This window comes from Rattus norvegicus, chromosome 17 (genome assembly GCF_036323735.1).
Source record: "Rattus norvegicus strain BN/NHsdMcwi chromosome 17, GRCr8, whole genome shotgun sequence".
Classification (NCBI taxonomy): Eukaryota; Metazoa; Chordata; class Mammalia; order Rodentia; family Muridae; genus Rattus; species Rattus norvegicus.
This window is the reverse complement of record NC_086035.1, coordinates 73,485,579-73,507,336: the sequence shown is the minus strand read 5'-3', so window position 1 is coordinate 73,507,336 and position 21,758 is coordinate 73,485,579. Positions and strand designations below refer to the sequence as shown.

Genomic DNA, 21,758 nt, shown 5'->3' with positions numbered 1-21,758 from the left:
CCTCGGCGATCAGCTGACACATCAGCACCTGATTTCACCGCTGTAGACACCATTTTGGCCCTGGTTGCCCTTGACCTCCTATTGCCATGCACAGTAAGTTCCCGTCCAGAGCTTCCTGTTGAGTGCCCAGCGTCTCCCAGAGAAAGCAATACGGCTCACCGCTGTGTCCAACAGTGGCTCTGCTGCTACCCTTACAGCTTTTGGAGGATTTAGTCACAGTGCTCCGACCGCTATAAACACTGGTGTTATTCATACAAATGTGCAGAAGGAGGGACTGTCTGAGGGATTTCTTTACCTGTTTCCCCACAACAAACAGAATGGGTCATGAGCTGTAATGCAAACTCACAGCTTGACAAGTCAATAAAGAGTTGGGCTGCGCCTCCCAGCGCCTCAGCCTCCAAGGTTAGAGGCAAACACACTTTGGATGTGTTCTGCACAGGAGGCTTAATGAGCCTCATTATTCCGCTATTGTGTGCAAACGCTATGAAACCAGTAATCTAAATGATCAAAGTCCAAGTAACTGGCTACCGAGTGCTCTCAGTTCAAAAGTCCCCTCACAATGGCTTACTTATGTACCTAACAGTAAATGGCCATGTTTAAATGGTGACAGCACAGCACAGGGAAAGTCCTGCAACCTTGTCTGTGGATGGGGTCTGTGTGACCTTCTGAACACAGAAATTACTCAATGGGGAAAAATCACTTTGAGGAAAACATATGTTGCCTAAATCGCAATTCATTTAACTTTTCCCTAAATATTTCACTTTAGATTTCAGACACACCATCTGCCACAAGAAACACATTCTCACAGATGTTAAATGAACCTCTTCTCACAGCAAATGCAGACCATTCCTGAGATTTTACAGTACTATGGCTGTGAAAGCTCTCGGTTGGCCTGTGGCGTGAATTTGTCTGTCTATTCTTCCTATTTTTGCATTTTCACTTTTATGGAAAGCCCCAGACATACCTGGCCTGAATGAGGTAGTCAGTCTGGTGGGCACACACTGGCAGATTTCAATAATCTGAAAGTCACTTCCAATGATCTCCAAGACTGGCTCTGAGTGCTCCATCCCCCCTCCCCCCTTCCCCAGCTGCTGTGTCTGCGCTGCTGTGTCTGCATGTACGGAAGCTGCCTTACTCGGGTGCTCACGGTCTAGGTGAACTTAGACCCAGTCCTCATGGAGGACTTCAGACAACACTTTCTTGACCAGCAGCTTCAAAGACCTGAATGAAAACTGATCAAACCCCGAGGAAGCTAGGGGGAGGGCTGCTGCTTTAAGGCTAAATTCCAGGCCTATTGTTGTGTGGGAATGGAAAACAAATACATCAAGCTTTCCATTTCTCTAGCTTCAGTATCTAAGCAAATATTCCAAACTTGGGAGGGAGTCTACTTTACAGTATCAGTACTTAAAATGCCAAACAGTGAGACAGTCATTTCCATATTTCACGTTGATCAAATACCCAAAGACAATTATGAGAATCAGTTTTATGTTGATTCTTCAAATCAATCATTATTCCTTATTCTTCTTGATCCTCACAGCTCAAAATTTAACATTGGTATAATTATAAGACAACGATAAATGGATTTAATTCCTTGAGCTCATGGCTTGCCTCCTGAATATTTACATCGTCCATAAAATGTGTATTTTATCTTGTCATAGCCCAAGTACACATCAAGTAGCAAACATTTTATCTTTTAATGCAGGCATGACCTATTTGAAAAATGAAACAAATTGCATGAAGTAATTAGAGACGAACATCACCACTATAGAATCTTGCTTCTAAGGGAGAGGCCCAAATGATTATACTTCTATTGTCAAATGTGTAAAATCTGTAAAATCCCCTAAAAGGGCACTGACATTCCGATAAGTAATGAATAACGAACGTCTCATCAGACTTGCGAGAAGATCCAGCAGAGCGATAAAGGACAGGGGAAAGCCAAGTGACGAGCTCTCAGGAAGCCGCACAAACGGGGAGAAGCAAATGCTTTCTAATGTCATAGTTCAGACTTTGGAGCCGGGTAAATAATCTCTATTTTCAAGACTATTAATTTGTTTTTAAGACAGGGCCTCACTATATAGCTCTGGCTGACCTAAAACTTGGTACGCGCACTAGATTAGCCTTGAAGGATCCACTTGCCTGTCACCCAAGTGCAGGACTAGAGGTGTGCGCCACCACACCTGGCTCAGAAAATGAACTTCTAAAGCTGTCTTTGAATGGAAAATAGGCAGAAATGAATAGATGCCCGAGTATGTCAATTGTGATGAGACAATAAACATCACTTCAGGAGACTAGGATGCCGGCCTATTGTTCACACAGCCACAGAAAAATGTAACAGTGTGTGTCATGTGAAGCAACCCCTGCTCCTGGGTGCCCAGTGGAACTCCAATAAGACTGTGGAACTGAGTGGGAGGCTTTATAGCTTCCTGCTGCTGATGCTATGCAGGCTGCTAGTGGACAATCATTAATGATCATATGCAGGTGGACACCCTCCATGATACAATTCTGTACTGCTTGGCAAGGTATGCTCACGGATACAATGGTAGCACAAAATATTCAGAGTGTGACCACTGCTTCCTGACTGGTTATGAGGCCCACTCCATGGGAGGGATTTATGCTTGCTAAAGCCTATGGCTAAGGAGCTCACAGGCCCTATGCAGGGGTATCTACTACTGATGTTTGAACGAGTGGTCAGAGAGTTAAACTGTCTTCTCAACACCCATGTTTACACTCATAGATTAGTGTAAGTCTCAGCCTTGACCAGAAAAACCTCTTTTAACAGTGGGCAATGGCACAGCAAAATTTACAACTGGTTAAAGTGCTAAGAATAGTTAATGCTTTATGTTTGACTCCAGACAAGACATCTAGGGAGCATCGTAGAAGGAGGACAGAAGGACTCTAGGAACCTAATGGCAGAGAGGCATATATAGGACATTGTCTCTGGACACAGTGTGGTGAACACACATTGGCTGTGACTGCCTGCATGGAGCCTGCTCACCCCTGCCTCCCTAAACCCCTGAAAGGAAGAAGGGAAGCGAGAATAGGAGCAGGACTGGTGGGGAAGGTGGGCATCATAGAGTTCTATGGCTATGAGGAGACAGTGCGTCCAACGCATTTAACTGAGGCTTGCTTACAGTTTCTGAGGGTCAGTCCATTATCATCATTGTGAGGGCATAGGGGAGCATGGCGGCACTCATCCTACTGAAGCAGTAGCTGAGAGCTACATCCTGATCCTTGGGGCAGAAAAAGAAGGGGAGTCGGGCTGGTGTGGGCTTTTGAAACCTCACAGTCCACCCCAGTGGCATGCTCCTTCCAAAAAGAGAATAGCCACTCCAATGAGGTCCAATCCTTTCAAATAGTTCCACTTCCTTCAAACGTATGAGCCCATGGGGCCACCCTTATTCATACCACAGTGGGCAAGAGTGGGACAAGGGATGAGAGACAGTGACAGGGTCAGGGTGAGTGTGATCACAGTGCATCCAGAGGGCCCTGAAGACAAGTTCAATATTATAAGGCAAACAAACAAATAGAGAAAATACAGTCATAAAATCTTAACCCTCCAATCAAAAAGAGCAACAGTGAAGATTAAGAAAACTTCAATCTTACTATTTCTTAATTAGATTTTTATCTGGTATTTATGCATGCATTGGGAGGTACGACTACGCTGTGGTGCATAGGTGGAGGTCAGAAGTCAACTTTCAGGAGTTGGTTCTCTCTTTCTACCATGTGAGTTCCTACGAGTGAACTCAGGTCACTAGGCCAAGATGGCAATCACGTCTATCCACTGAGCCATCCCACCAGCCACTGCAAGTGTTTGAGTGGCTTCCTTAATCTAGCTAAATAATGCTTTTATTTGGAAGTTAGAGTAAACTGGTTTTATTTAAAAGTTTTAAAATCATAATCCTTAACTTTAGTAGTCTTGTCGGTAGTAATAATGTGTACTGTCACAGGCAGATTACCTGCAGATTATTTCGTAGTTTTATAGAACAGAACAACTGGTGCTTGTCCTGCACTCAAGACTGCTAATGTAAAAAGGTACAGAATACATTTAGAGATGTCACAATAGTGCTGGAGAGGTGGCTCTGGGCTGGAGAGGTGGCTCAGCGGTTAAGAGCACTGACTGCTCTTCCAGAGGTCCTGAGTTCAATTCCCAGCAACCACATGGTGGCTCACAGCCATCTGTAATGGGATCCGATGCCCTCCTCTGGTGTGTCTGAAGACAGCGACAGTGTACTCATATGCATTAAATAAATAAATTAAAAAAAAAAGAGATGTCACAATAATGTTAAGTCTGATAAATTTAGTATCTGTATGAATATATGTGTGTGTGTACATGTGTGTATGTATGTATGTACATGTGTGTGTATGTATGTGTGTGCATGCGTGTGTTGTATGTATGTTTGCAAGTATGTGGAGGCAAGATGTTGAGGTGGAACTTCTTCCACAGCTGCTTCTTGACCTTTTTGTGACAGGGTTCCCCACTGAACCTGGGCCCAGACTTTGGCTGGAGTGGGTGGCTATGAAGCTGTACACGTGCTCCTAACTCCGCCTTTGCAGACCTAGGATTACAGCTGTGAGCCACCATGCCCAGCCTTTCCCAAGGGTGCTGGGGATCTGAACTCAGCCCTCAAGTCTGCACGTCAGTACTCTGTCCACTGTGCTATCACGGCTGCCTGATCTTTCCTTTACAAATACATCTGTTTTCCAGATCTGTCCTTTGTGAAGGCCTAGACATTCTAGTAGCAATGGGCACCTCTACAGCGCGATTTCTACTCCACTGACACAATCAGTGTTCTCTGAAGGAATGGTTAATTTGAAGTCTGTGGAAATGGCCGGTAACACAGGAAATACATGAAAGCTATTCAACACTAATGAGGTTGTATTGAATCTAACAGACACCATGAAAGAATTACCACTGGACAAGACAGGATAATTTGAAGATGAACATGAAAAAGGAGGAAGGAAAGGAGAAGGAAACAGATGGGGTGCGGTGGGCAGAGAGACCAAACCCAACCACCATTACTAGTGCAATTCTGAATCAGCTCCAAGTCCTTCCCCTGAAGGCAGCAACAGGAGGAGTTCAGTCAGCATTTCTCATCCCTTTCCTTGTTGGATTTACATGTCAAAATAACCAAATAGAAGTACACTTTCAATAAGGGTTTCAGTTAATAAATGCTAAAGAGATGGTTAGATTTTTTAAAAGCCAGCACTTCAGAGGGTGTAATGAGAGGACTGATCTAATATTACTAGGAGTGTGGAGCTCACCACGTGCCCTGTGCTGAGACGGTCGGACAGCGGCGGAGTTGGAGATCATTCATTGCTCTCCTGAGGACAGAGCTGTGTTATCTGCTGGCTCAGATGTACCTGGGCTTCTAGTCCCAGGGAATCCCACACCTGTCGCCTCTTCAGGCACAGGTACTAGTGTGCGCACACCCACATGGGAATATATACCTACACTGATGAGAAAACAGTAAGTGAACTGGGTTAAGAGCACTTGCCTTTCCGCACAGAAGTTCAGTTGTTAGCGCTCACGTGTGGTAGTTCACAACCGCCAGTAACAGCAGCTCCTGAGGAATCTAAGTCCTCTTCTGGTCCCAGCAGGCAAATCACCTGTCCCCCATCCCCTACCATGGGTAAAGTAAATCTTAAGGAAGTGCTATCTTTATTTCTTTTCTTTGTTCTTTTGTGTGTGTTTGCTTTTTGAAACAGGGGTTCTCTGTGTAGCTCTGGCTGTTCTGGACCTTGGTCCATAGTGTAGACCAGTTTGTCCTTGAACTCAAAGACCTACCTACCTCTGCCTCCCAAGTACTGGGATTAAAGTGTGTACTAATCCAACACCGCCCAGCAAGCGGAGCTTTCATCTTCTAGTTTTTAAAACTGTATAACGGTAACACTTAAAGCACACGTGCTGCTGGACAGACGTGCACTTGTACACACAAAGATAGCTCATGCTTTTAGAGAGGCCAAAAAGGAGCAGAAGGGGCAATTAGAAGCCTATTTTATAAGGCTCTGTGACAGTAACCTAAATTTACAAGGCAGATGTTAATTTCCTTGTATTTATTATAAACCAAATAAAATGAAAACAATAAAGAGTAGAAAACCACTGTGCTGTACTTCTCAGCTTTGAATGGCTTGGTGGTGGCAGAACATGGGAGCAGGGCCAGTTGGCACTTGTGACTGTGACTTACTCGTGCCCTCCACCTTAGTCTAACAAGGAGCATCCCTTCCTATCAGTGCCCTTCTGTGCTCCAGCAAAACTCACAGGCCCGTGTTCATATCAGTCAGTACCTCACAGCCAGGTCATAATAAGTGCCCGAGCCATTCCAACACCAGCAAGTGCTTTAACAGTTGAATTAAAAGCACATGAAATGCCCATGATCTAGTTATGGCCAGAGGGTGGAGCAAAGCTAGAGTGGCATATATGTTTTAATAGACTGTGTGGACTCCATGTGAGGGTCAGGGCTAACTCGTAGGAGTCAGATCCCTCCTTCTGCCTTATGGGTTTCTGGGCCTGAACTCCAGTACTTTTACCCTCAGAGCCATCTCACTGGCCCACAGTTAACTCTAAAGAAAATAATGACCATATATTTTTGCAATCAGAAGAAAAAAAAAGGTCAAGTACTTCCACGAATAGCAGTACTTGTTTAAATGATTTTTAATACAAGAACCCCTGATTTTATCCAAAAGACCTAAAATGCTGAGGTACCAAGTAAAGACCAAAGGAGGCAACCATTCTTTGCTCAGTTCTAAATCTCTGAAGCAAAGGAGCTTGTCTGTTGGTCGAGCACAGTATTGGAAAATACCACAATATCCCAATTCCACTACTCAGTCTTAGCCTTCTTTCAAGTTCTTCTAAGACACTCAGTGGCTTGGGGATAGAGGCCCCAGGTTCATCACCAGCATGTAGGAAACAAGAGGAACCAGTGTGGATGACACCACAGTGGTCTGACCTTTAAAGATGGGCTTGACACTCTTGACAATGACATTGGTCCATTCAGACAATATATTCTGAAAGGTAACTGGGCTAAATGCGATGAACAAAAAGGGCTTTAACAACACTGCTAGACTGAAACATAAAGAGTAAGCAAGGAGTGAGTGAGGGAGAGGAGCAAGAAGGGAAGGTGTGTGAAGAAACAGGAGTACATACGAGAAAGCAAAAGGAATGGTCAGAGAACAAGGCAGACAAGCAGGGAGAAATGGGTGCTAGCGATTTCCATGGGCAACAGGGCCCTGAAGAGCAAAGCAACACGCTTAGGACTCAGCCTGCTCTCTGCACCGATCCCGGCAAGAAGTTACAGAAGCCTCGGAAATGAAGACTGTAAGACAGCTACATGGAAACCTATGGCCCTCCGTCTCAAGAAAACAATTCAATTAGAGAGGATGGCAGGCTGCCCTGTTGTTGAAGCACTACTCACTCCAGTTGCAGGGCACAGGAAAATCAACCTTGAATAAGTAGAAACTCCTCCCTGAAGGCTGTCAACCTTGAATAAGTAGAAACTCCTCCCTGAAGGCTATCTTACAGAGTATCAGAAGGTGCTATGCAGGGGGGACAAAAGCCATCAGTGATCTTTCTCAGTACTAGACCCTGCGTTCTGAATGTTGACCTGCGGTAAGATATACCCACTGTGTAAGAGTGGCACGAGAGCTATGTGTGTAGCCACTGCATTCTGATCAGACATAAGGTCTGCTCTACAGGAGGGGTGACTTCATGCCTGTTGTAAATCCGGGAGCAGGTCCTAAGACTGGGGAGGTCATGGGTCTGGGGTTGGGAGATACTATTGTTATTTAGCTAAACTGTACGCTGTCAAACAATAGTTAATTTATCCTCATAAAGTCATACTGCTTTCTGTTTGGTTAGAGAAGATTCTTTTGGCCAGGGTAGTGCTTAATTAAGAACAGGCCATCTCTATCAATCTCCCATCAAAAGTTCAGGTAACTTCAAGGAAGAGGACGGAGAGCATGGAAGGACTGGTGGCCGGGGAGAAGAGCTAAGAAATGCTGATGTTGACCATGATATGGCTGTTGTACACATCAAATCACAGCAGTTATGGTTGTCTGAACAAAAATACAGCCATCAAAATTACAGCCTGCACAGGGAGAGGCCCTCAAGGACCCACCGAAAGCCGAGGAGCTATTGGTAGTTGGTGGCTGCTGAGGGAGGGAAAGCTCCTCTCTAAGGACATAGACATGGGTTGCTTATGACCCACTGGATGGCCACACACTTATCGGCATATGGAAAACATTATTCCAACCTTGAGGATTATTAATAACCAACCGTCAAAATAGGACCTGGTGGTGGGTGGGAGATGGGTTGGGGCAACAGCTGGAGTTGGAGAGAGGGGGTAGCTGACGAGTATGGTCAACATACATTGTATACGTGCACAGAACTTTCAGAGACTAGAAAGCATGCTCTACAAAGAGGCTACAGAAGTTCCTTGAGTGGAAATCAGGATTCAGTGGGCCAAAGAGTTAAAACAGAGCAAGGTGATCCAAAGGCTGAGTTATCCGATTTCCCTGACAGAGAGAAGCCTAGAGAAGGCATGGGTTCCCCATGCAAGGATAAGGTTGAAAGAAAAGCAAGAGAAAAAGGAAGAAGACAGCCGAGAGAGCAGAGGAATGAGGAAAGGGAAAGAGAAAGGCCCCAGCACAAGTGGGAGTTGTGAGCTGATAAAAGGCACGGGAAGAGACTGGCCCTCAAGGGTTGGTAGGGATGCTGCTCCAAGGTCTTTCTTGGAGCCTGGAAGACAGGCTGATAGGGGATACGATGATGTGCAACTCTGGAACCCCACAGAACAAATCTGGGCAAACAGGCCAACAAGGCTTGCCAGTTCTATGTGTAGAACTGAGGCCACACTGTAAGAAAAAAGGAAAAACTTCATCCCAGAACCCATGTTGTGATGTGAGGATCCGCTTTATAAACTCCTGAGGCGGAGGTGGAAAAGGGGAAGAAACAAGTTACTCCATGTTTCCACAATCTTTATGCAAGTGTCTGAGTCTACCACAGGGTAGACAGGGAACACAGAATGCAAATGATGTAGCAGGAGTGTAAACATTTCTATCCCCAGGCACCTATTGTTTTATAAAGACCTAAAATGTGAGCAGGTTGATCTTTAGGGAGAATTATAATCAGATAGTAGCCGAAAGGTTACCACGACACAGAATTATCTCTGCCCGTCACAGGTTAAAGAACATTTAAATTCTGGAAGTTCACATCAGCTTTTTTTTCAGATAACAAATCTTAAGTACCTTCCTATATTCATTCAATTAGCGATGTTGGGCCTTGATAAAGCTGTGAAGAGAAACTTTCCAACTATCATTCAAATCATATCTAAAAAGGTGGTCATAAATATTTTAAAACCTAAGTGAACTAATAAGACCTAGACCCATTAAGGATAAGATCTTTTACAACAAATTAAATAAAACAATTTATTGAAGTCTGGACTCCAGATAAGCTAGATTTACTGGCTGACCTTTTATTCATTTAAGGAACAAAATTAGCTCTAATTGCATTAGAATGGAATTCAGTAAATTTCCCTCAGTCTTCTAATGTGGCATCCCTGTAAGGAGTGCTGTAATTGTTCACAAGCAAGATGGAAAAGCTTTGATTGTAATCTTCCCACTTGTTTTACTAGGTCATAAAAGCATTCCCAAACCCAAAGCTGGATGTTCTGACAGCACACTAGTTTTTCTCTTAAATATATGTACTGCATTTTTGGTGTTGGTGAGCAAACTACAGTGCTCCAGAGGAAGAAATTAAATTAAGACTTTGCCACAATCCCAGGTTAGTGAAAAGAGTGATGTAATACACGAAGACCGGAGCTTTCTGGAAAAACAAAAAGCAAAAAACCAGAAACCCAGAACACAGCTGACAATCCAAACAAACATCCATCTAATTGCCTGTTTGTGTCGAGGGAGCTGAGAGAGCGAGGGGCACAGAGAAGACAGGACCTCACAGGCCTCTCAGTCAGTCACCCGGCAGCCAGGAGAGCCACTTGTGGGTCCCACACAACTGGAACAGAAGTTGTCTCAAAAGCTGTTGTCTGTCCCTGGGATATGTTCTTCTAGCTGGGCTGCCTTGTCTGGCCTCAGTGGGAGAGGAAGGGCCAAGCCTCAGAGAGACTTAATGTGCCACGGTGGGGAGATACCTGGGGATGGGAGGCACAGGCACAGAGGAGAAAGGGAGGGGGGATGGAGGGAAGGATTGTGGGAGGGGGTGACTGGAAGGGGTGCTGTGAGCAGGATAAAGTGAATAAGTTAAAAAAATTAAAATAAAGAGGTCAATTTAATGTTGCAGACACAATCTTTTAAAAAATTTAGATTGCATTTATAAAATCTAAATATGGTTAGTCTTGAAACACTGTTCTGTCATTGTCTCTGTTAGCAACCTTACAGCCTGGGAAGCACCTGGGGGAGGGCCCGTTTCCAAAATGATCTCCCCAGGGTAGGGCAAAGAAAGACAGCCCACGGTAACTCAATTAAAGATCAAAATCAAAACCAAATACTTTTGTTTCTGTTTTTGTGACGGGGAAGATATTGAAATTAGAAAATCAACAGGCCTTCCCCACCTGAAGGGCCAGGCTGTGGACCACCGAGCTTCACTTTGGTGCTACCATACAAAGGCCTCTTTGCTCTGGTCCTGCCCGCCCTTCTCTAATGACCATGAAGGCATCTGTTCCTCTTGTCCACCCTTGTCCCATATTCTGAGAACCCACCTTCCTTCTGGACTTCCCCTCTGCCCACTGCTGACAGGGTTTTGCTACATAACACAGGCTGGCCTCAAACTTGCAGCAATCCTCCTGTCTCAGCCCTCTAGTGCAAGGAATTACAAGCATACAGTATGTATGGTACATTTTAAAACAGGAAGACGTTTATTTTTCTTGAAAGTGTTAAATGGTTATTTTTGTATTTCCTTATGGCTACTCTATTTCTCTTGTCAGAAGTTTGGCAACACAGAGACAAGTATCTAGACCTATTTTATGTTTTTAAAATATCAGACCTTCTATCTTTTGATTAATAAGCTTCAGCTCTAATTTTCACAGTTTATGGAACTAACTGAGAAATAACATCTATTAAAAATCCCCACTCAGGGTTGGGGATTTAGCTCAGTGGTAGAGCGCTTGCCTAGCAAGTGCAAGGCCCTGGGTTCGGTCCCCAGCTCCGAAAAACAAACAAACAAACAAACAAACAAACAAAAAAGGAAAAAAAAATCCCCACTCATGCAAACCTGTAGCATACCCAAGATGGCATAAACAAGAGTGCATCAATTTTTCACCACCTCTGTCAGGAAGGAAGAAACTCTCAGGAGTAGAGAAGTCGACCAGTCACTACTGGAAATCAAAGTATCAACAGAATGAAATCTCCAGTAGTAAAGCAGCCTCCAGTACCTCAAGCCCAACCAGAGAACTGGGTGAAGCCTGTGAAACAGAATACACCATGCAACCCATGCAAACTCTCAGAGGAACCATGTTCTCACTGAGAGCAGGTACTGCTGTCCAACAGGCTCATCGCTGTACAGGCAGAGGAGGGAGGTTCGTGAATTCAACATCATGAGCCTCTCTGTGGGGGAAGTATAGCCTGGCAGATGGGAAAGGGCAGAGGCTCAAAGCTGGGGAACATGGCCACAGTCCCAGTTTAGGACCAGTCTAGCTACTTAGATCCTCTGTGGGATGGGGTGGGAGGTGTAAGGTACTCCTTCCTGCATCTGTGACAGCACAGCACTAAGGAGGGCATTTGCAAAATGTGAGGGAAGAATGGTCATTCTCCATCAGCAGTTACCAAAGTCTGTACAAATCTATATTATGTTTTTATTGCCTTTTCCTAGGAGACTTAACTGAATTTTCAATTATATAAATATTCAGAGGTTTAAACTTAGAAAACCTGCAGGCACCAGTCTGTCATTTCTGTCATGTTTCTTTCCTGATAATTGCTTTTTTTTTTTTTGAGACAAGGTCTCCCTTCATAGCTCTGACTGGCCTGAATGTGCTATGAAGACAAGGCTAACATCAAATTTATAGAAATCCACCTGCTGTTTCTTCCCAGAGTGCTGGGATTGAAGGTGTATACCATCATACATAGCTTCTAGGAAGAGACTGTGTCCCTAACAATCTCTGTCATGTTACTTTGCTGTGTTCCTCAGGAGAGGACCAGGGTAATGCCATCCCTTCTCAAGTTGCCCCAAATAACATAGGCCAGCAAATAGTAAGGTCAGGGTAACAAACACAGGACAGTTGTGCTGCCCCTGAGCACCATGCATTCCTTGTCACCTGACCAGCAGAGCTCTAGGCTCCTGGCCAAGATGAAAGCCCAGCAGGATCGTGGGCCTAGACACTTCAGCAGTGGCCTTGAACGCATAGCTCCCTCATTCACATAGCTGAGACTGTAGATTTGGGGTCAGTGCCTCTATTTCCTCTTCAGTGTGGATTGGAGGGAACTCTGGACATCTATTACTCGCAGACATGTTCAAGGAATCTGGGGTTTTTGAGAAGCTGCCCTGAGTTTTTACACTGTGAGGAAAGGCCCTGGTATCCTAGAACCCTCTACGACAGTTTTGAGGGACAGGAGACTGAGGAAGACAAACTGCTGCTGCGGCCTTGCTTTGAGGGGCACGAACAGAGGACAGAGGACCCGTCCTAACCACAAAGTTCTTTTGTGGATCAAGGGCAGAAGGCCTAAGTTCCTCAAGACTTAGAAGCTAAATATTGTCTTAAAGATCTTCTAAAGAAAAGGGTATAATTTGAACCTTGTAAAGCTTCTTCTTTCTCTTATAATTTCAAAAGACTTGGTCCTTTAGCAATAAACAACCCCCCCCCACCAACACACAGATACAAGGAATACACAGATTCTTTTGTTTTTGAATATCCAGCTGCTTGTTAATTTCCCCTTAAAAGAGCATTAGCTCACCCCCCAGGTGCACAGACAAGAAGAGAACACACAGTGATATGACTCTAGTTTCCCAGCACTACAGCCACAAATCAAGGTCTGTCCAGGGAAGCTCCTCATGTGCTACCGTAAAAGAGGGCTACGGTTTGAATGTCACCCACTACTCGAGCGCCATAACGCTGTTTTTAATTTTTAATTAAACATTTTATGTGTATGGGCACATAGGTGCAGACCCTCTGGACTTGAAGCTACAGGTGACTGTGTCACCGATGTTCATGCAAAGAATTGAACTCTGGTCCTCTGTGGGAGCAACAAGTGCCCTTAACTGCTGCACCAACTCTATACCCACAGAAGAATCTTAACTTTTTCAGTCATTTGAAAGCAGAAAAACCATTCTTAGCTTACAGGTCATACAAAAGCAAGCAGTAGGTGGACTACGGCTCACCGGGTGCAGTTTACTAAGCTCTAACTTAGACCTTCCCATCCCCCCAAATACTTACTGAATTTCTATTTCTATGAGATTCTATTTGACTTGAGCCCCTACCTCCCTCTGATTTTAATTTGACATGCAATGTGTTGCACGAATGTTTTGTCCTGTACACTTGTATGCTTGCTTTGGTCAAGTCATTAACTGTCCATGCAACTTGGCAGTCACCTAGGCACATCCAAGTTACACGTTATGTAACTCTGTATTTCCCAGGTAATCTGTCTAGAATCCAGGCTGTTCTAATTTCCCTCAAGCTGGACATTTGTTCCAGAGTAATAGGATCCAGCCTTGCATCTTCCTAGCTCTTAGGAATATGAATGATTTATTGAAAGGTGAAAACAGAACACACAGCCAACAGAATTACCAACAGGCGCTTCAGGGCAGAGAGATGAATAGAACCAGCAATGCCTTTTTAAATCTTAATTCCCTAAAGGGAGGAAGCCAAGCTTCTGTGTGGGAGTTAAGACGGTACCAATGAGATATGGAGAAAACAGGAGTTAAACGAGAGTTGGTAAAGTATCTTTTGAAGGATGAACAAGAGCATCCCTCAGAGCAGTGAGACAGGCACAGAGCTTCCCAGGAGAAGGTGCTCCCTAGAGCTTGAGCATGCAAGGTAAGTGCTCCTGCTGAGCTGGAGCCCGGCTCTGTCCCATCTCCCTCAGTAAGCTCAAGCACAATGCAGAGTTCTGAAGATAAACTCCACCTGCCACCTAGGTCTGTGCAGTCAGCACAGTGATGTGGAGATCAGTCAGAGAATGTGGGGGAGACTCGGTCCTTCAGCCCCCCCCCCTTACTTGAGCATAGACTTTGTGAAAGACAATGTTGGCCTCCATCTTACCCCATCATAATCCTGAGACTTCTTTAATGAGGGACATTTAGCACTGAGAGAGCAGTATATGGAATACACATGCCCTATGATGAAACGAACTGATGACAGTGATCTCCTGCATGATAAACCCTGTCAAAGGCCCAGGTCTGGGGAGGTCACAGGCCCTGGATTATGGTGGTGGGGGTCTTCTACTGTTGGTTTACCACACGGACTGTTGTCAAAAGGCCTTGTAAATATCTGTGTTTACACCCATGGGTTAGTGCTGCTCTGTTAGGTCTTAGAAACAAATGGTGAATGGAGGTGCCTATTAATTTAGCAAAGCAGGCTGGCCAGCTCTTCCAGCATCTTCCACAGTTCCCGTGCTCCTCCCAGCACTCTTCATCTAGGTCCTACCCTACACCTCTCCCTCCTGCGGGTCAGACTTCAGCTTCTCTTCCCTCAGCCTGATGCCTACATAACTCAGCTATGCTGGCTAAGCAACTCCCCAGGCGCCTGGCAGGAGCAGCCTCTCTTGCTCAGACTTTGGTTTAGCCTGCGGCCATGCTCAGTATGGACTCTCCCCTCTGCCTGCTTTCTCCCTTACATCTCACCCACTCCCAAGATTCATACTTACATCTTGTCCTGGCCAGCGCCAACTCGAAGAGTCAACCTGGGGATAACTGGACTTGGGGCTGGGATGACGGGCTCCACTTTTATCTGTGGAAATTAGTACATTAGTTAGAAAAGTAAATCCTCCTCCAAGTAAGGATTCCTTCTCTTCTACATTCCCATCCCACAAACCTAACAAAGCCATTGAAATGCTGGATAAAAGACATGGCTAGTATGTGTTCTGTGTGTAGATGGGAGTGTGAGAGGCCAGAGGTAGAAGTGGGTATCTTCCTGGATCATTCTCCTCCTTTTCTGAAGACTGCCCCCTCACTGAAGCAGAATCTCGTCAATTTGAAAGGTATTCCAAGTGTCTCTGCCTTTCCTCCCCCCAGTGTTGGCGCTCCAGACGCACGCTACTGGTTGCCTGCTTTTTACTGGGTTCTACGTTAGGTCCTTACGGTTGGAGCACCTAAGCCTTCTCCCGGCTCCACTCCATGTCTTTCAATAACTGAAGGATACACACACAGTCTATGAACTTTATTTATGTTATATTAATTGGCAGCAGTTTCTGGCTTACTGGTTTGTGCTCGTTTCTTTGGTTTTATTGTTTTACACACAAACAACATTCACAGACACAAGTGATATCATAGCATCTGAAAGATATTTACATAACCACCAGATTTTTATTTATCTTTAAAGGTCATTTTACTTTTTATTTTATGTGTATGTCTTGTCTGCATGTATGTCTGTGCGCTGCATGTGTGCCTGGTACCTGTGGAGGTAAGAAGGGTGTTGGGTCTATTGGTACTGCAGTTAGAGACCATTGTGAGCTACCACGTGGGTGCTGAGAACTAACCCTGGGTCCTCTGGAAGAGCAGCCAGTGCTCCTAACCACTGAGCATAACATAAAGGCTGCCACGAGATCTTCCCTATACGACAGCGTTCACTCACGGGTCTTGATGAATGCAAAGCTCACTGTAAATTTGTTTCACCACACCTGGAAGCTAAATATAATTACTGAAGCATGTGTGTGTGTGTGTGTGTGTGTGTGTGTGTGTGTGTGTGTGTGTGTGTGTGTGTATAGCACACTTTCTCATTTTAGAAAGGCTTTATGGTGAAGATAATGACTCTTGAAAAAGTTGATAACTTCACAAATATTAGTCAGAAAGAAAATATACAAATTGAACATTGTCTCTTGGCAGCTGAGATCGTATGGTATAAGTGTTTTGAATAAACGAGATGAAATTTATGTACTCCCAAATTCTTATCTTTTCCAGTGGTGACTGGCTAGTCAGAAAGTTTTTGGTGGGAAATTCTTTGTCATGTGGGACTGTCCCAAGCACTGGCAGATGTTTAACTTGTCCTGAAATACTTCAAGCCTGTATGCCACTGTTAACCCTGACATCTATCTACAAATACTGACTCACATTCTATCTGCCGTTCACTTACAAATTTATCATCACATAAGTCTGTCTGACTATTCCCTTGAACCACACAAAGCATAAACACTAGTTGAATCAATGCTTATCCGAACACAGGTCGTATTATTCAGTAACTACACTTCTCTTCCAGAATCAACCTAAAACCAAAACTTATGACTTTATGGATGCTTTTAATATCAGTTTATTTGAATGTCCATTTTATTCAAATACCATGAAGTCATCTGTTTTGTTTTCTGTTCTTTCTCAACATCTACCACAGTAACATGTAAGTGCGTAGAAACATTTAAATCCTCAACATGAAGCCAAGACTCCAAACCACCGTTTCTTTCAAGATTCTCCCCTGGGTTTCTTTTTTTGCTTTTGCTTAGGAAAAAGGTATGAATATTGAGGCTGGAGGTAGGTGAATTCCTTTATCTCCTAGGAATGTACAAACTTCTTAGGCCCTAAGTATGAAGTCCATCTCCTCTAGACTTCTTGAGAACCTTCTCCCTTCTGTACCATAACTTACAGAACATCAAGCCTCTTGACTCCATAAATTATTCTCACTAAACTTATTTTTTAAAAAGATTTATTTAATGTACGTGAGTACACTGTCACTGTCTTCAGACTGAGGGCATCGGATCTCATTACAGATGGTTGTGAGCCACCATGTGGTTGGTGCGAATTGCACTCAGGACCTCTGGAAGAGCAGTCGGTGCTCTAACCACTGAGCCATCTCTCCAGCTCTCCCATTAAACTTTTAAATGTGCTAAATTCTTATCTTTAAAAAATGATCTTCTCTTTGTCCTCTGGCTAACGACCTTCTGTTATTCTCTTTATTGTCTGTTTCCTCATTTATATTCATTTTGTTAGAGACAGGGTCTCACTGCACAGTCCTTGGCTGGCCAGAACTCAACATGGACACCACATTGACTTCAAACTCAAATCTGCTCTCCTCTGCCTCCCAAGCGCCAGAATAAAGAAGACCTGCACTACCTCACTTGGCAGAGCTTACGTTCTAAAGACAAAGCTGCTCCACTCCACCGTAAATAGACTCCTCTTTGTTAACTGTTCTACTCCGCACTGTGCTTTACCTGCTTCTCTTCTCTGTGATACCAGCGACTTAGACTTGTCCAGTATTTTAAGGAATCACCTGAACACCATCCAACTGATCTTCACAAACAACAGCGCAGGTATGGAGGGCAGACTCTCCCCACATAACTACTCTCAAACAATCCAAGGTTTGCTCAGGGTTGCAAAATTAGTAAACAAATTATGCAGATTCAAGCTTCCTGACACAAAATCAAAACACAATCCCTTGGGACTCAGGCATTCTTTGGGTCTCGGTGTATGTGTATCCTGGATGGAATCGCTCACTTTCTCTACCAGGTATCTTAGAGTAACTCATGAGCACTTGTATCAGTCCTAGGGCAAGCAGTAGGCACTTTTCTTTATGGAAGGCTAGTGAATGTATGGGAATTTGAGCTTAACTTTGGTTTTACCTTCATTCAGCTGAACAGCTGGATTTTTATTGCGAAGGATCTGACCAGTGACATGAACCAAAACATGGGCTATTCATGACTTACCCCAAAAGCTAAATGAAGCCTTTGTGCGGTGCTGCATGCCTTTGATCCTAGCCCTGGGGAGGCAGGGGAATGTGGATCTCTGTGGGTTCAAGGCTAGCATGGTCTACACAGAAAGTTTTAGGAAAGCCAGGGATACAGAGAAAAACCCTGTCTCAAAAAACAAAACAAATAAAATCAATTAAATGATGTGTACAAAACAGGCAAACAAAAATGGAAATATAGTCAGATTCAGAATGGTATGAATGCATCTTGAAGGCAACTGGCATTCTACCAACTGATATGGTTTTGCCACCTCAGCTCGAAGTTTATCTGTAATCACGATACCCAACATTGCCTGCACAGATACGTCTGGTAGTGAAAGAAGGAACCTTTAACTACATTCTGAAGCAGACATGAGCCAAGAGTATCTCAGGCAGCCAGGCCAATGCACACTCTACCCATAGAGCAGTCAAATACCTTAATTTCAGTCAAAAAGTTAAGTCATGTTTATTCTGAAAAGTAGTCCGGAAGTACAGAGAAAGAGGAGTAAGACCATTCTGCTCAAGGGAAAGAGATTAATAAGATGGTAATGCTATAAAGGGAGCAAAATGTCGATATACGTTCTCCCCGAATTTGTATGCTAACTCTATCTGCATGCTTACCAAAATAAAATAAAGACAGAGATCCTAACTACAAATTAAAAACAATGTCTCTCCTGAACTTTCCTGAAGACAACACCGAACGATAATAGCAACTGTTTACTTAAACAATTTGATGGATTTCACTTTCTAATGGCACAAAGCCACATCCTGGGGCCAAGGGGAGCTCCTAAGGGTTAAAATAAAAGAACAGCACTTTGGAGTAATGTTGTGAATTGGGGCGAGCAGAAGAGCATTTACAGTGGATTACTAAGCTTCCCAATTCACCAAAGAGGTAAAGTCCGGCCATATAAGACTCCTTTGTAGCTAACTAAAAATACATTGTCGGTGGATTTGTCCAGTTTTATGTATAAGCAATACCCCTTTCACCTGAGCTAACACTAGTAGTCATATAAGCCCCTTATTGCCATGTGCTGCAGTTTTTTTGCTAATCTTCAAGGATTTAGCTTCTTTGCCACATACCTCAGGGCACCAACTGATAAAGCCCTAACTCTCCATTTTTCCAGGACACCAGCAGTGCGGCCTTGCAAAAAATGAAAATCGCTCAAGAGATTTAAAGGGGAAATTTATTTTTTAAAATCCTGACTTGAAGCAAAGAGGTGGATTTTTAAAAAGCTTATCTCTAAAGAATCAGTTTAAATTTAAATTCTATCTTGGAACCCTTTCATGCGTTCCAGCTTTAAAGTTTATCTTTTGACAGGGACTTTCTACAAAGGTAATGGGCAGCTTTGTCAATTTAATCTGTCCAAGTTTATTTATTTATTTTTTAATGTTAAACTCCTTTCATTTAAAAAAAAAAAAAAAAAAAAAAGCAAAGAGCCTCCAGCATGTGTGTGCGCTGGCTTGGGTAAGCCAGGCTAGCAGGAAGTAGTCTTGATGTGCACCTGTGCAGGTGTGTCAGAAACCCTGCACTGCTCCTGACAAAGCCACATGGGAGCACTCAGCATTCAGGATGCTCATGGTGCTTGGTAACCCCTGTGCTGTCCTTCTCGGCAATTAAGCTCTTTCCATGAGTTCCTTTTTGAAACAGGCTAGCAAAATATCCATCAGCTATTTGAAACTTTCACAAGACAGTCTGTAGAGGCCTGGCTGTGGTTGAGCAGAGTGAGCGGTGTCCATTGTGGACAGCAAGCTCCCATCCACACCCATTCATGGGAGTAGCCCTTGGAGTGCAGTCATAGGAAGAAGGGGCGCAGCCTTCAGTAGCCGTATACAAACCCAACACACTCACTAAACGCTTACATTCCCGGCCTCCAGGAAGGCAGTGCTGAGACAGAGCAACTTTGTTTACTGCAAGCCCTTCATTCCACTAGTTATGTATGACAAGCAATGAGGAAGGAAGGAAGGAAGGAAGGAAGGAAGGAAGGAAGGAAGGAAGGAAGGAAGGAAGGAAGACATTCTGTTGTCAAAAAGAAAAGAGAAAAAGACTGATTCTCTTGTATTAAGCCGTCTAACTGAGCCAATGGTGATTTGTAGGCAGATACTAAAGGGCATGAGGACAAATGAAAGAGTCATTAAAATGTTTAATAGTTCTGATTACTGAAGTCACCGGACTCTGAGGTAATCACTTTCCCGTTTTTAAATTTATGAAGTTGAACAGGAGCTCATAAGGTTTCTCCAAGGACTGACAGTTCACTAGCCCTTCTGGTCACCTCATCCCTGATCAGCCTTTCTTACCTGTTCTGTCCAGTAGCATCCTGTGTCCTGGCCGTGCCAGAGTGGAGCGAGACTAATGTGAGCGGGCTGCTTGAGTAGCAAGGACACAGGATGTGGTTAGATGGGCCTAGTCAAGTCAGTCTCCCTCACTGGGGCAGCATGTCACTCAGACCTCTCAGTGCACAGCTTGCTGAACTGCAGAGTCAGCGTTATCAAAGCCACAGAGCAGTCTGGGGGATTAACTCATGGAGTAACCTGTCATACAAATACACTCTCAGGTGATCGCCTAGTATCGCTCCTATCTAGGTTAGCCCATTCATAAAGAGCCAGTGTCAGCTCAAATAAGACAATTTATTAGCCAGGTCCAAGTTTAGGGTATTCTTTTCAAAGTCTATACATTTTCCAGCATAAATTTTTAAAAATTATCCACGGATGATCAATATTGCTAGTTATTTGTAAGAACATTCTAAACCGATAGTCACCTACATATTTTAAATAACAAAGTCAGTGTTTGCTCAGCATGTTCTGGGGGGGGGAGCTTTCATGGTGAGCATTCTTACAGAAGGTATGAAACAAACATGTTTTCTTTGTTCGCTCGTTTTGAGACAAGGTCTCATGTATCCCAGTCTGGCTTCAAATAGACTATGGAAGCAAGCGTGACCTGGAGTCTCTAATCCTCCTGCATCTGCCTACTGATTGCTAAGACTAAAGGCCAGGGCTGCAATGCCCCTTTCTGCAGTGCTGTGCAGTGGAGCCAGAGTTAGGACGCTAGGCAAGTGCTCTAACTGAGCTACAGCCCTGCCTCCCAGGCTGATGTTAAACAGAAGTCAATGGACGGGGTGATGCTGTCTCTCCCAAATGAATGTGAGCAGAGACAGGAAGGAAGCAAAGGCCCCACAAGGATCACATGGCTAGACAGCGTAGGGTTGGGATGTGTACCAGATAATCGTCAATGCCCAGCTTCCCAAAGCTGCTGTGGGCCTAGGATGTGTCTCTTTTTCTACAATGGCAACATCATCCTTTTGGAGTGACACTCTGCCCTTAAGACCGTACTCAAGTAAGAATGCAGGGAAATAGGAGAACATGCTCTCCTCAGTCTGGTGCTGATGGTTCTAGCTTATCTTCTATTTAAGGTTGTAGGTAGAGCTATAGGCATAGTTCATGGTAGAAAGCTCACTAAGTACATGGGCGCTTGGATCCAAACCCCAGTCATGTACGTGCATATGCATGCATACATGAGATTATGAACACAGCTGTTTAGTTCCACCAGCACACATAACAGGTGGGGTTTTTTGTCATCATTTTTTCTGTGAAACACACTTAAAATACTAAAAACAGATCGTGGTTAAGGGAGTCCTTCACCATAAATTCCAACGATTCAGTTTGAAATAATCAAGTCTTGCAACACATGTACACGTACACACAAATATCAATCATTATGCATTTAGGTAGTATGTGTGTATGTATTTGCTTTGTGTGTCTGTGTGGGCCGGCATGTGCCGTGGCGTGTATGTGGAGGTCAGAGGGTCATCTTGTGGGAAGTGGATCTCTCCTTTTAGCACGTGGGTTTGCATTCAGGATGCCAGGTTTGGCAGCTAGTGTCTTTACCTATTAGGCCATCTTGCCGCCCCAGTTAGCCTCCGTTGACTATCTTTCTTTTGACCACATTTAAGGAAA

The 21,758-nt window shown here is 44.1% G+C and overlaps 1 protein-coding gene across 2 annotated transcripts in view; it reads right to left on the bottom strand.

The window, feature by feature from the left end:
• The window catches only part of Taf3 (TATA-box binding protein associated factor 3), a 152,892-nt gene that overhangs the window by 10,717 nt on the left and 120,417 nt on the right, over window positions 1-21,758 (bottom strand). For both annotated transcript variants that reach the window (NM_001271342.1, XM_006254228.5), the window contains exon 4: window positions 14,806-14,888. In NM_001271342.1, coding sequence (NP_001258271.1) covers window positions 14,806-14,888 — 83 coding nt within the window. The remainder of the gene's footprint in view (window positions 1-14,805; window positions 14,889-21,758) is intronic.